Source organism: Colletotrichum acutatum, assembly GCF_030867785.1.
Source record: "Colletotrichum acutatum strain CBS 112980 chromosome Unknown BDZ83scaffold_8, whole genome shotgun sequence".
Lineage (NCBI taxonomy): Eukaryota > Fungi > Ascomycota > Sordariomycetes > Glomerellales > Glomerellaceae > Colletotrichum > Colletotrichum acutatum.
The window spans coordinates 417,041-429,490 of record NW_026849002.1 but is presented as its reverse complement, the minus strand read 5'-3'; the positions used below and the strand labels follow the sequence as shown (position 1 = coordinate 429,490).

The 12,450-nt window shown below is 53.8% G+C and overlaps 5 protein-coding genes across 5 annotated transcripts; 3 read left to right on the top strand and 2 right to left on the bottom strand.

Annotated features, from left to right (window-relative positions):
- The first annotated feature begins 530 nt into the window (after window positions 1-530).
- On the top strand, window positions 531-2,032 carry BDZ83DRAFT_603218 (complex I intermediate-associated protein 30). The gene is made up of 2 exons (XM_060507215.1): window positions 531-963; window positions 1,025-2,032. The coding sequence occupies exons 1-2, from the start codon at window positions 885-887 to the stop codon at window positions 1,783-1,785; spliced, it is 840 nt and encodes a 279-aa protein (XP_060370194.1). The 5' UTR covers window positions 531-884; the 3' UTR covers window positions 1,786-2,032.
- Window positions 2,033-2,500: 468 nt separating this feature from the next.
- BDZ83DRAFT_424305 (anaphase-promoting complex protein) lies at window positions 2,501-5,512 on the top strand. Its single transcript, XM_060503001.1, has 4 exons — window positions 2,501-3,392; window positions 3,441-3,534; window positions 3,584-5,305; window positions 5,440-5,512. Exons 1-3 carry the CDS (start codon window positions 2,600-2,602, stop codon window positions 5,079-5,081), a joined length of 2,385 nt encoding a protein of 794 aa, XP_060370193.1. The 5' UTR covers window positions 2,501-2,599; the 3' UTR covers window positions 5,082-5,305; window positions 5,440-5,512.
- BDZ83DRAFT_747764 (cytochrome c oxidase subunit VIa) lies at window positions 5,335-6,158 on the bottom strand (the record flags this gene model as incomplete). The annotated part of the gene is made up of 4 exons (XM_060513500.1): window positions 5,335-5,377; window positions 5,440-5,607; window positions 5,832-5,856; window positions 6,011-6,158. The coding sequence occupies 4 exons, from the start codon at window positions 6,156-6,158 to the stop codon at window positions 5,335-5,337; spliced, it is 384 nt and encodes a 127-aa protein (XP_060370192.1).
- Window positions 6,159-6,481: 323 nt separating this feature from the next.
- BDZ83DRAFT_603194 (Endonuclease/exonuclease/phosphatase) lies at window positions 6,482-9,565 on the top strand. Its single transcript, XM_060507214.1, has 6 exons — window positions 6,482-6,986; window positions 7,048-7,060; window positions 7,113-7,158; window positions 7,213-7,345; window positions 7,399-9,057; window positions 9,245-9,565. Exons 1-6 carry the CDS (start codon window positions 6,959-6,961, stop codon window positions 9,370-9,372), a joined length of 2,007 nt encoding a protein of 668 aa, XP_060370191.1. The 5' UTR covers window positions 6,482-6,958; the 3' UTR covers window positions 9,373-9,565.
- Window positions 9,566-10,167: 602 nt separating this feature from the next.
- On the bottom strand, window positions 10,168-10,949 carry BDZ83DRAFT_549903 (HMG box protein; the record flags this gene model as incomplete). Its single annotated transcript, XM_060503480.1, has 3 exons — window positions 10,168-10,316; window positions 10,369-10,682; window positions 10,753-10,949. Coding segments are annotated over 3 exons (660 nt in total), but the record flags the coding sequence as incomplete, so codon positions are not given.
- Between the last annotated feature and the right edge of the window lie 1,501 nt (window positions 10,950-12,450).

Genomic DNA, 12,450 nt, shown 5'->3' with positions numbered 1-12,450 from the left:
GGGGTTCAGATATGCCAGGACCTTGGTCTTGCACTCGAATGATCGGGATGACTCGGTTATAGCGAATAGGGATTGGGGATCATAGATGAACTTGGGTTTTGTGCAGAAAGCACCGTTGTCTACTCGAGGTGTAAGGACACTCGCTACCTTTACGGATAGATCAGTCAGGAATGCACGCTTGAGTAGACCATTTTGAGCCTCCCACTTGGCATGTGATTGCGATACATTGAACGCAATACCATTCTTATAGGCACGGTGCATATTAATAGCCCTGTCCGAAAACGGCCTTAGTGATGCTGGCGCGTGATCATGCTCTCTCAGTCTGCTGAAGGTTTACAGACAGAACGGGGGTTCTCTGGGAATCGGCCTGTTAAAGGTCCGAGGCCATTTCAAGCTCAGCAGTATAATGAATTGACGGAATCAGACTGAAAGAAAATATTAATGTTACCCTGAACAAATTTACGCATTTTCCATGACACGACTTGAACTGTAATGTCTTCAAACAAATTGCTGTTGCTGTAGGGAGTGGTATGGACTCCGACGAGACGGGATGTCGTTAAAGGCGGAACACGGTCTTTCTTTCCCCCGCGTGGAAGCTGGAGCTCGTTGTACCCATGTACCTTACATTGATGCCGAAAGCTCCAAGGCAAGCAGCCAGGGATATTAATCTGAGCAAAGGTTGAAGATCGTAACTGGAGAGCTGAACTCGCCAAATTTCTTGCCAAAAGAGGACACGCAGAGAGGCACAAAGGTCGATTGCCAACCGTCAACCACAGACTCGACAGCACCACGGGCGCATCGCGCGAGCGAGCCTCGAACCCGAACAGCCGAAAAATCACCTAGAAGGCGAACCTGTCGGCGGCGCCGGCGAAACGACCGCAAAGATGCGCGCGACGCCCTCGCTGATGGCCAAGGGCATATTCTCCCGAACAATGGACGAATTTAAGCGTCGCGCAAGTATTGGTAGGCCACCATTTCTTACCAGGATCGTACATGTCAAGAAAGCTAACGCAACATTGCGCAGTCGCAAAAGCCGAAGGCATCAAGGGCCCCTCGGGTCCCTACATCCTCCAAGACTTCCGCGCACCGGGCTCGACCGACGACTGCAAACTCTTGTCCGACCAAGAAATTGGCGGCTTCTCCCACAGCGCCCTCGACTGGGTGTCCTCCTCCCCTTCCTCAACAGTGACGACAACATCACCACAAAGCACACCGACGACAAGCGCAGGCCACGCCCGCTTCCACGGCACAATATCAACAGACCTCCCCAAAAACGACCCGAAAATCCAACGCACAGGTTTCGCGGCATGGCGGACGCCAGACCAGAAGCCCACGCTCTTCGGCAAGGCCGTCTGGGACATTGACCCGTACTCCTACCTCGCGATGCGCGTCAAATCGGACGGCCGGAGCTACTTTATCAACCTGCAGACGGATTCGGTGGTACCGACGGACCTGCACCAGCACAGGCTGTTCGCAAAGCGGCCTGGGGAGTGGGAGACGGTGTTTGTCAAGTGGAACGAGTTCGTAAGGACGAATCATGGCTTCGTCATTGAGCCGCAGACGGAGATGCTGCGGTCCAAGGTCACGACGGTGGGCGTGGGACTTACGGATCGGGTGCCGGGACCGTTTGAGCTTTGTATTGAGAGAATTTGGGCGACGAATGACGTTGATGAGGTTGATGGGGGCAGTGGGAGTGATATTTTGGCTGCGCAGGAGGCGAGAGAGGCGCGGGAGAGCGAGTTGAGGAATCGGCAGGGGGAGAGCGTTCGTTGGAAGGAAACGTGAGAAATTCGGAGAGTCTTTAAACGGATGCCGACTTCGATATCGGGAGTGCCGGTCTGGGAATGCATCACAAGCTCCTGAACAGAGCAGGTTCGCTAGAGGGCACATTCTGGCTTGGGAGGAAATCTGAATTCAGCAGCCAGCCCGGCCGAAGATCTCAGCAAATCATCAAATATTGTAGCAATATCTGTAAGATAACGTACAAATGTAATGCATCATGTCAAGAACCATTGAAGATGGAATGCTTCGGGGAAGAGATGACATCGTCCAACGTAGCACTTCAGAAAAAGTCTTATTCGGTGAAGCGCTGGTGTATTTTTTGAATATTTGCCATTCAATTAGAATAAGCCGTCTTCCTATGAGAGAAATTACTACTTCGACGTATAATACTCGATAGCGATGTGTGTAATGGAGGTAGTCGCGAGACACGTTCTTGGTCTATTCAAACATTGGTGGCCAATCACATTTCTCACTGGCTTCTGTGGGGACGCCCAACATCACAGAAACCTCACTGACAACATCGAGACTAACAAACGGAAGAGCTCTAGCCGCCAAGATTTCAGACATTGTTTTCGTGCTTTAAAATCACTCCTCCCCCGTCTGACATCTTCTGGTTGATTTTCGGTTGCTACGGGACCTTTACTTGACGTAGGCGCGACGCGCCGTGCTGCTTCACCTCACCTAGCTCAAGTGACATGGTCAACCGCGACGCTCACGGGTTCACCGTTCACGCCATCCGATGAGCTTCCGGGCAAGCCAACTTTATTGGGCCTAAATATCTGATGAAGCTGCGTATCTTTCGGGAGCAAAGTCCACAATGGCTCGATACCTTACGCCTGCCAAGATTGGCCTCCTCGCTCTCATCGAGCTGTACACGGACGAACATGTCCCCGCCACGGCAATCATCCCCGTGCTCTCCTTCATCACGTCACATCTGCTCGACCCGGACCCTCAGTCTTTCACCAATACCGCCAGCAAGGACACGCGCTGGAGGAAAGCCGAGAGCACCGTCAGCCTCGTCATCGGCATTAAGGACTTTGAAAAGCTCCTGAGCGCCCACTCCGTTGTCGTCGGCCTGCCGGGGCGGAAGCTCTGGGACACGTTCCTCGCCAAGCTATGGGGGATCAATTCTCTCGACCTCCTCCACGACTTCTTCGCGCGCCAGTCGCAGTGCCTGGCCAAGACGAAAGAAGAGCTGCTGCGGGCGGCGGGTGGTGACGAGACCATTGCCGCACAGTTGTTGCAGGAGCAGCAGCAGAAGCACGGGATCACGCTGTCGAGAAACTCGCCGCTGGGTCAGTTTGTGCGGCGGTGCCAGCTCGAGTTCACGAGGCTGCTTTTCCACGACGCGACGCAGCTCTGGACGGATTTTGTGCAGTATCGGCAGCCTACGGCGGGGTACCTCCGGAAGAGGAACCCTTCCTTTGGCCGGCTTAGCTTCGATAATGTTCTCATGACAGGCGAGCAGTCGGAGTGGGACTTGGAAGGTGTTGCGGCGCTCACGTCTGTCGTCTATGGCGATATGGTGAGGAACGGTACTCCTGCTGCTGTGCCGGTAAGCACAGACGACATTGAGCTCTTACTGGAGTTCCAGATCGAGCAGATGCAGAGTGAGTAAATCTCTCCAGGTCTTTTGGATTCAAGGCTGACGAGAGAAGAATTCGGCAACCGAATACCATTAGAACTGAGGAACCAGTTCCATGACCTTCTAGGCGACAGTTTTCTCGTGCCTAGCTTGAGGCATTATCTGAGGCAAGTTACTTCATTCGTTATTGGGGAATACCCTTTTAAAACTCTACAGTTTCCTTGATGCCTGGAGATCGGGCGACTATCCTACAGCATTCGATTTTCTCCATCAATACTTTGACTACACGATGCAGAACCGAGACAGACTATTCTATCAATACGCCTTGATGAACCTGGCAGTTTTGCAAGCAGACTTTGGGTGCTACAGAGAAGCTGTCGCAGCCATGCTCGAAACCGTATCAACGGCCCGCGAGAACCGCGACATGACCTGTCTAAACTTTGCACTTAGCTGGCTATTCCATTTTGGCAGAGCCCATCCGGACCTTGTGAGAGATCTGGAGGCAGACAGCCTACTCGGCACGGCTAAGGAGAGTCTTTCCTACCTACGGGTCAAGGCAAAAGAGACGGGCATGTGGACGTTGTGGGCCTCGGTGCTGCTCAGCGAGGCGAAGCTCGGCCTCGCTAACGGCGAGAGCGTGGCGACATCGGTCGAACTCGTGGTCCGCAGCTCCCACCTCATCGTCGAGCGAAACATGAAGAATATGTTCGGCGCCCAGCTCTCCATCCTGATTGCTCTGTGGGATAGGCTGGGGCTGTCGCAGCTCTCGGCCATGGACTGTGAGATTTTCTTACGGTGTCACGCGAGACATTCAATATTCGACGACGAGCTCAAGGTCACATCTCGTTTGGCATCGCAGCTCGCTGCGAGAGGCAAGTTTGATGAGGCGTTGCAGAAACTAGAGGCCCTCGACGAGAATGCCCTGCGATCATGGAAACCGAGCCAATACTGGTACAAATACCGGGGCATTATCAAGCTGAAGCGGGACCTGCACCATAACAACCTCGACGGCGCAGAACAGCTTCTCTCGCAGCTCTTGCAGTCAAAAAAAGATGACTTGGAACCGGATATGGCCTTCGTCGTCGACTTCCTCCACATTGACTGCCTCACACGGCGAGGCGACCTACAGGCGGCTTTCAACAAGGTCGAAGACATGCTGGCGGCGATTCGCGACGATAAGAGAGACATTTCGCTCCGCGTGCGGCTCATGCTCATCAAGGTCCACCTGTACGACAAGTGCGGCCGTCCGCAGCGGGGCTTCACGATCGCGATGCGCGCGGCGAGCATGGCGTGGAGGGCGAGACTGGTGTCCTGCCTGTGGCAGGCCATCGGCGCCATTGCGAATATCCTGACGTCGCTGGGCGAGTTCGAAGCCTCGGTGCAGCTCCTCACGGCCGTCCTGCCGCGGAGCCTCGAGTGTGATTCCGCGGCGCTGAGCGGGCAGCTGTACTCGTACCTTGCCGACGCCAACATGGGCATCGCGGGGACGATGGCGCCGCAGTCGGCCAAGAGGCGGGAGTACCTGACCCGGGCTACGGGTGCCATACAAAAGGCGTTCGATCATTATTCGAGCATTGAGGATATTACGAGGCAGTGTGAGATGATGGCCAAGAAGGCGACCGTCATGAAGGTTGCGGGGGATAAGGTGTTGGCGGCAGATTATGCGGCTGCGTATGTGGCTCTGCGAAAGGAGGCGGCAGCGCTTGCGATATAACATCTTAGCACCCCCCGCCATATCTGGAGGGGAGTACGATGAGCCGCATATTCACGTAGCACAAGACATCAATACCCTTCACGGTGGCGCTCCTGAACTTTTTAAAAAAGGCCGCATCTCTCGATTGTTGTGACATAGGGAAAATGTACAGGATAGTCTACCCCCTCAGCAGGCGTGTCACACCCCGAGTCTATGGATCGCTCCTTCGTCTCCTGAATTCAGCGATATCACGTTCATACTAGACGGGCTTAGTTTAAGCCTTGTCGGGGTTGTGGTAGTTGACGTTGTCGTTCCAGCTGTTTTGAGTGTTAGTCTGTTCAACGAATTCAATTTCATGCCCGGCTCCGAGAAAACATACAAGATGGTCTTGTCACCGTTGCCCCATTGGTAGTTCTTGGTGCGGATGTTCTGGTAAGAGTACTCGACGCGCTCCTCCAGAGGGGGCATGTGGCTCCAGTGGTCCCAGTGCTCGTTCCAGAGGACGTAGGCGTTGGCGGCAGCGAGGCCGAGGGCGGGGATGCAGGCGCTGTGGAAAGTGAAGAGCGTCGAGTTAGCATTTGCACTCTTGATATCAGTGTCCCATGGCTCCCCAGCAGTTCCCGAATCAAATCCCGCGCTCTTTTCCGGCTGCTGCGTGATACTCAGTTATAGCGGCATTGGCTGAGATGGCTGGGCAGATATCGAGCGGGACGACAGGTTCGGTGCTCGAGGAGACCTCGACTGAGAATTATGGAGGGGTGGTGTGCATACTAGATGGAGATCTTGCGCCAGAGGCCTACTCAATGTGTTAGCATCTCATGTTTTTCCCTCCATGTTGTATCCGGTCCAGGTCCTCCCTTCGCCGCTCGAGGGGTCAATTGAGCCCAATTGGCTCCCAAAACTCGAAACATTGAAGTATATCGGACTCGAATAGGGCGGAGAGAACGAACCGGTAGTTTGCGCGGCGTGATGCTTGGCAGCCTCACGCTCCTTGATGAAGGCGTTCTCGGTGGTGCTGGCGAAGCGGCGCTGGACGGTGGAGCGGACGGCCGGGGCGCGGGCGGCGCGGGCGGCGGCGGAGAGGAGCTGACGCTGCATTGTTGTGTTTTGAAGATACTGGTGGAGGGGAGAGGTTTCGATTCGGCCGGGTGGGCGTTGGTGGTGGATTTCGAGGTTTTGTGAAGTCGAATGTCGGAGGATCAGGTCATTCTCTATCCAGAGCTCGGCTAGCGGGAACATTCACGGCCTTGGAAGTGCCTGGATTGTTAGGCTTCAAGAAGGTCTTTGGGGATGACTAAATGATGTCAGGTCATTTGCGGAGAAAGCAGGAAGGGAGGGCCCGGGTTCGGTACGTACTTGAACCAACACCAGATGCTCGTCTCGGCTTACCTTCCTGACTTAGACTCAAGTACCTGATTTCTTCACATTGAATGATCAGTAAAAGAATTATTGCAATAATTGTAAATTTTCATTCACGTTGAGCAATACATCATGGAGATGGAGTAATATATGTTGCGCCCAAGAAGTTGCAGTGACTTGCAGGATGTCGTACTCGGTCACGTGCGTAGGCAATCACGGGACATCGCGCAGACCGTCGCGTTCACCACTTCAATGACGGCAGCTACGTCGCGTTGACCAGGTCTTAACAGTTTAATTGAGGCGTCCCAGCGTCGGTTCTCATGCATCTTGATTCTTTTGAAATTCCACTCGCAATCTTGATCCCCCAGTCATCCATTCACACAATTGGAGACGAAGATAGCACTTGAACCTCTGGGTTTCATGCAGCAACTTAACCTTTGACATCTCTGGCATGGGCATGAAAGCGACGTGATTTCGGCGTTTGTGATTTCGAGTCTTCCTCAATCGTGATACCAGGAGCAATCGAATTACCGGCCAGGATGGGGTTGCGTATTGTGACATGGAATGGTGAGTTGGGCCACTAGCATTTAACAGACGCTCCCGCTCACTCACGACCGCTGTGCCACAGTCAACGGCATCAGGTATGTCAACTTCAACTGAGGATATCCATGCACTTCAATTGACACTAGCAAGGAATCCATTTGGATATCAACCATGGAGCATACAACGAACATTTCAGGTCCGTGATCCTCTTTACTCGCGGATTCCCACTATTCCTGACCATGGCTTACAGGCAATGTTCGAAACCCTCGAGGCGGACATCGTTGTCATGCAAGAGACGAAAATCCAGCGCAAAGACCTCAAAGATGATATGGTACTAGTCCCTGGCTGGGATGTATTTTTCAGCCTCCCTAAATACAAAAAGGGTAAGCCCACAACAGTCATCGTCCCTCGGTATGTTTCTCACTTCTCGCCTCAGGATATTCCGGTGTCGCGATATACACCCGGAACGCAACATGCTGCCCCATCCGTGCCGAAGAAGGTATCACAGGCGTCCTCCCAGCCCCAAACTCAACCACCAGCTTCCGTGACCTGCCGGAAGACCAGCAGATCGGCGGTTACCCGCGCGCGAGCCAGCTCTCTAGCGAAGTAGACGAGGCGACGCTCGACTCGGAAGGCCGTTGCGTCATCCTCGAGTTCCCGGCCTTTGTGCTCATCGGCACCTACAGCCCCGCGACCCGCGACTCGTCTCGCGACGACTTCCGGCTGGGTTACCTCGGCGCCCTTGACGCCCGCGTGAGGAACCTCGTCGCGGCTGGGAAACAGGTCATCTTGACGGGTGACCTCAACGTCATCCGCGAGGAGATGGACACTTGCAACCTCAGGGAGACGCTCCGCAAGGAGGGCATGACTGTCGAGGAGTGGATGCAGGGGCCAAGCCGGCGGTTCATCAACCAGCTCCTCGTCGGTGGCCAGGTCGTCGGCGAACGCGATGAAGGAAAGGAGACGCCCGTCCTCCATGACCTGACCCGCATCTTCCACCCCACCCGGCAAAGCATGTTCACTTGTTGGGACACAAAGAGGAATACTCGCCCGGCGAACAACGGCAGCCGGATAGACTATATCCTATGTTCGTCGGGCATCAAGGACTGGTTCACCGATTCCAACATTCAGGAGGGGTTGATGGGATCTGACCACTGCCCCGTATTCGCAGTCATGAATGACGTCGTGACAACAGACGGCAAGAAATCACCCGTCCTCGACGTGATGAACCCCAGCGGTATGTTCCAGGACGGCCAGCGGCTCAGGGAATGGTCACAAAAGGACCTACTCCCCCTATCCGCAAAGCTCATCCCCGAGTTCGACCGAAGACGCAACATCCGCGACATGTTTATGAAGAAGCCCGCCCCAAAACCAGCACAAAGCCCCGTACCAATTCACCTCGAGTCACACAGTCTTCCAACCGAAGACGATGGCGACTACCCCGTGACGACTCAGGAGACGCAAGACCCGGAAGCCTCGCAGGCAACGACGACGACCGAAGATGCGCCCGCCGCCTCACAGGCATCCATGCAGTCCAATACCGGAAGGTTACCACCCCCCAAGTCGATCCCCTCTTCGTCACAAAGCACCAACCCGCTCGTAAAACGACCAGCCGAATCGGCAGCATCTGCTAAACGAGCCCCCAAGAAGTCGAAAACCAGCGAATCCGACGGTAAGGCCCAGAGCACCCTCATGGGCTTCTTCAAGCCAAAGAACCCGCCACAACTACCACCAACCCAGTCTTCACTCGCCGAAGCAGACGCGGCGAGAACCAATCATCCACCATCGCCCATCACCAAGAACAAAGCCGCAAGTGGCGTTACTGCTGCTGCTGGCCCAATGCGTTCCCTCTCGGGACTATCAGAAGGGGCGGGCACGGTAGAACAGCCCGGCAGCAACGGTGGCGGCAAAGACCCCACGTTTCCTTCATTCTCCCCGAAGCCGTTCGAGACGACGACCTCGGAAAAGGTCTTTGACCCCATCGAGGTCAAGGAGTCTTGGTCAAAGTTCAACCTGGGGAAGAGAGTCGTGCCAAAGTGCGAGCACGGGGAGCCCTGCATCAGCTTCCAGACCAAGAAACCGGGCGTCAACTGCGGTAAGTCTAAACACCCAACTACAATCCAACCCGGCCACACCACACGCCACACATACATACGCCTTAACCCCTTCTTGCGCTCCTTTATGCGCCCACCGAGGCCCTGTCCTACCCTCCTCTCCCTCTTCCCCGACATATCCCGACCTTTCTGGCCCCCTTCCCCATTCATAGCTGATGATCCGCATAGGCAGGTCTTTCTTCATTTGCGCTCGTCCTCTGGGGAAATCCGGAGAAAAGGAAAAGGGGACGGAGTGGAGATGCGGTACTTTCATATGGAGCAGTGATTGGAAAAAAAGCCAGTCTCAGGCGTCGTAGTTTATACATTCCAAGGGGCGATATAGAGGCACGCGGAACTCGGCGGATGGCATGTGACGAGTTGCACACATTACCGTCGAAAATAGACAGCTAGGTACTTTAGTCGTGCAGAAGAAGATGATTAAAGTAATGAGACATGAACATTATGATTCAATTATTGTTTGAGTAAATCTATCAAACAATCTATATCGCTATTGTGCTAGCTCATCTTCGTATCATGGCAGAGATAGACATCCGATTCTTTGGCAGCGACAACGCGGATTGCTCCATCCTTTCGTGTCTTGCTCTTATTGAAGTTGCGCACTCTTTGCATGAACTCCATCAAGAGCGCCGCCACCGCCCCCGCTCGATGATGCGTCCGGAATACGCCCATCTTGTGAGTAGAGCTGATGAAATCGCACGAAGCGGCTCCGGAGCCTTACACAAAGTTGAGCCTTTCCTGGTCTTGACAGGCCCATAAGGTAGCAGAAGACGTTTCTTTTGCTTCAGCTGACCACGGCATGTCTGCTTAGTCCTGGCCCGAACATCTGGTGTTGGTGTTTTTTTGACTTCCTCGGCGCGAGCTGGGATATGGCTTTGAGGGAAGGAGAGGGACATTCGGCCTAAAGCAGCAGACGAGGGTACTCCTTCGCAGCAACTTGTAGTCGCTAAGATTATTGCACAGTCATCGCGACTTAGCATGGTAGGAACCTATGCAGCGACGCTGTGATGGACCGCTTCTTGGTCCTACGATCCTTGGGCTCCATCTCAAAAACGAGGTGGTGGAGACGATCAGGCTGAAGTGCTTCTCCGGTTGCGACGGCGCTTTTCGGAAGGCTTGCGTGGAGTGTACCTATAGTCAGGGTGCATCTTGTTGTGGCGCTCCTTGTAGGCTTTTGCGAGAGCCTTATATCTTTCGCGGACTTCATGGGACTCGTTGTTCCAAGCTTTGCCTAGGATTCCGGCTTTTCAAAGGTCAGTGAGATGGTACAAGGCTATTAAACTTTAGGCACTTACAGATGTCATTGTTCTGAAGTTGAGGATTCATCTGTTTGATTTGTGCTTGGTAGTCGCTGCGGTAGAGGATGAAGGCGTTGGGAGGTCGTGTGATCTTGACTCTTCGTTCAGGAGCGTTGGCAAACTGGGTTGTTGCACCCGGTGCTTCTTCGAGGAGTTGTGGTGGTGGTCGAGGGACGACGACAGCAATACCGTTGACCGAGACAATCATGTGTGGACCGGCAATGAACCTCTCACAAGGCCCAAGAACCCATCTATCGACGCTGGAATGCATGCCGTCCTTAACCCACATGACAGATTGGCCCAACATGCGCCTGTGATGAATGTTAGAGACCTTATGAAAGGCCATTATAAGACAGACACAAAGTAGAAATGGATACGTACCCCATCTGCAATGCCATGAAGAGCCGGCCCTCCTCTCCAAAAGCAAAGTAATCTCTTGCAGAGACGGCAATGGTGGACTCGAATGTGTTGAGGCGAAGGTCCAAGATCTCTGTCACAATCTTAAGGATCTCGGGGTGCACTTGGGTAGGATCAATGTCACGAGCAACGATGTTGCCAGGGTTGAATGTCAACGCCATGATGAATGTAAATGGCGGTGTAAGGTAGAATGCCGTATCAATAGGTTGTTAGGGGGTGTCTTGCGTGCCCTTGTGTCTCTTGGAGATATTGAGTAACAAATCAAATAAGGTTCTGATAAAGTGGTGACTTATTTCTGGGCTGTGATGGAAGAATCTTGGTTTGAAGCTGGCTGTGCCGATGGTCATAAATAAGAGATCAGATCAAGCGGGACCCAACGTGGATGCGGATGGCAACGGAGGATATCCGGGACTTATTGCGGGAGAGATTTGAGGGAGACAACATGGTCCGCGCCAGGATGAATCTGGAGTAGTCCATGGGGGTGGAAGGAAGTCCTGAATTGGGGAAGAAAGCGCCACCTTCCTCTCAGGAAGCGACGAAGTCACCTTATAGAATTGGCCGAGGACGGTTGGTTGTGGTGTGGAAGGCCCAGCAATTTTTGTGGGACGATGTCTTGAGGAGGAGGAAGAAGGAGGTGAAAGCTGCAGGGGGTGTACGTGGGTGTGGGTGTGATGGTTGCTTCCCACTCTAGGTCTGGCCAAAAACTACCTTAGACTTGCCGGGGTTGTCTCTCCTCTTGGAAGGGGGGTGGGTGGTAGCTCTGGGGGCGTGAGAATACTCAGGTACTTGCCATACCCTACCTTACCTCACCTTACCTCACTCTACTTACCTTCCTCACCAACATGCCTGCCTCACCAAACTCATCTGTACCAACCTTGAATTTGGAGATGGGGACTTCCGCGATCGACCCCGGGTTGGGACACGGTATCTCTCACACTGTACAGACTTGTGGCCTTCGAGACGCCTCTCTCTCTCTCTCTCTCTCTCTCTCTCTCTCTCTCCACAGGTACCCAAGTTACCTAGGAGGACCCCCTCTGGTACAACGGTACTTTGTCTGGATTACGGCCCGAAGATGCAGGTACCTCGACCTGGCTCAAGCAACAGAAGCCAGGCCTACCTTAGCTCACCGCAAGCCCACGCATCAAGCCTCCGACTGTCATCTACCTTACCTTGTCAACGGCCGCCGACAGTCCCTTGGCGAATCTTTGTGCTTCTCCGTCCTCGGCACTGCTAGCTGCAGCCTCCCTTCGCTACCACTACCTTGGCTTACTTCACGGATGCCTGCAGCAGTCTCTATTCAAGGATATCCCCTCTTCCCGGATATGCTTGACCTGCTGCTGACTTACACCAGAGGTCAAGAACCATCGTTTTGAGTCCTCCGCGTTGAGATCCTCCAGCCGTGCGCGAGTACCATGATGCTGAAGCCGGACCGAAACCACATCCTGAAGGGTCCAAAAAAGTCTGGGGAATGTATCAGTTGTATCAACACTGGGGGCACGAGGGGATGTAGCGAGTAAGCCAAAGCTTTCTATCACACGTTACTTGGGCGTACGTGTTTGTACAATTCAGATCGCCGACTCGGTGATCATTTTCTCAGCATCACGTCTACGGCTCAACTCGATCACTCGCTATCACGCTGACGACTGCCTTGTGTCCCTGTCG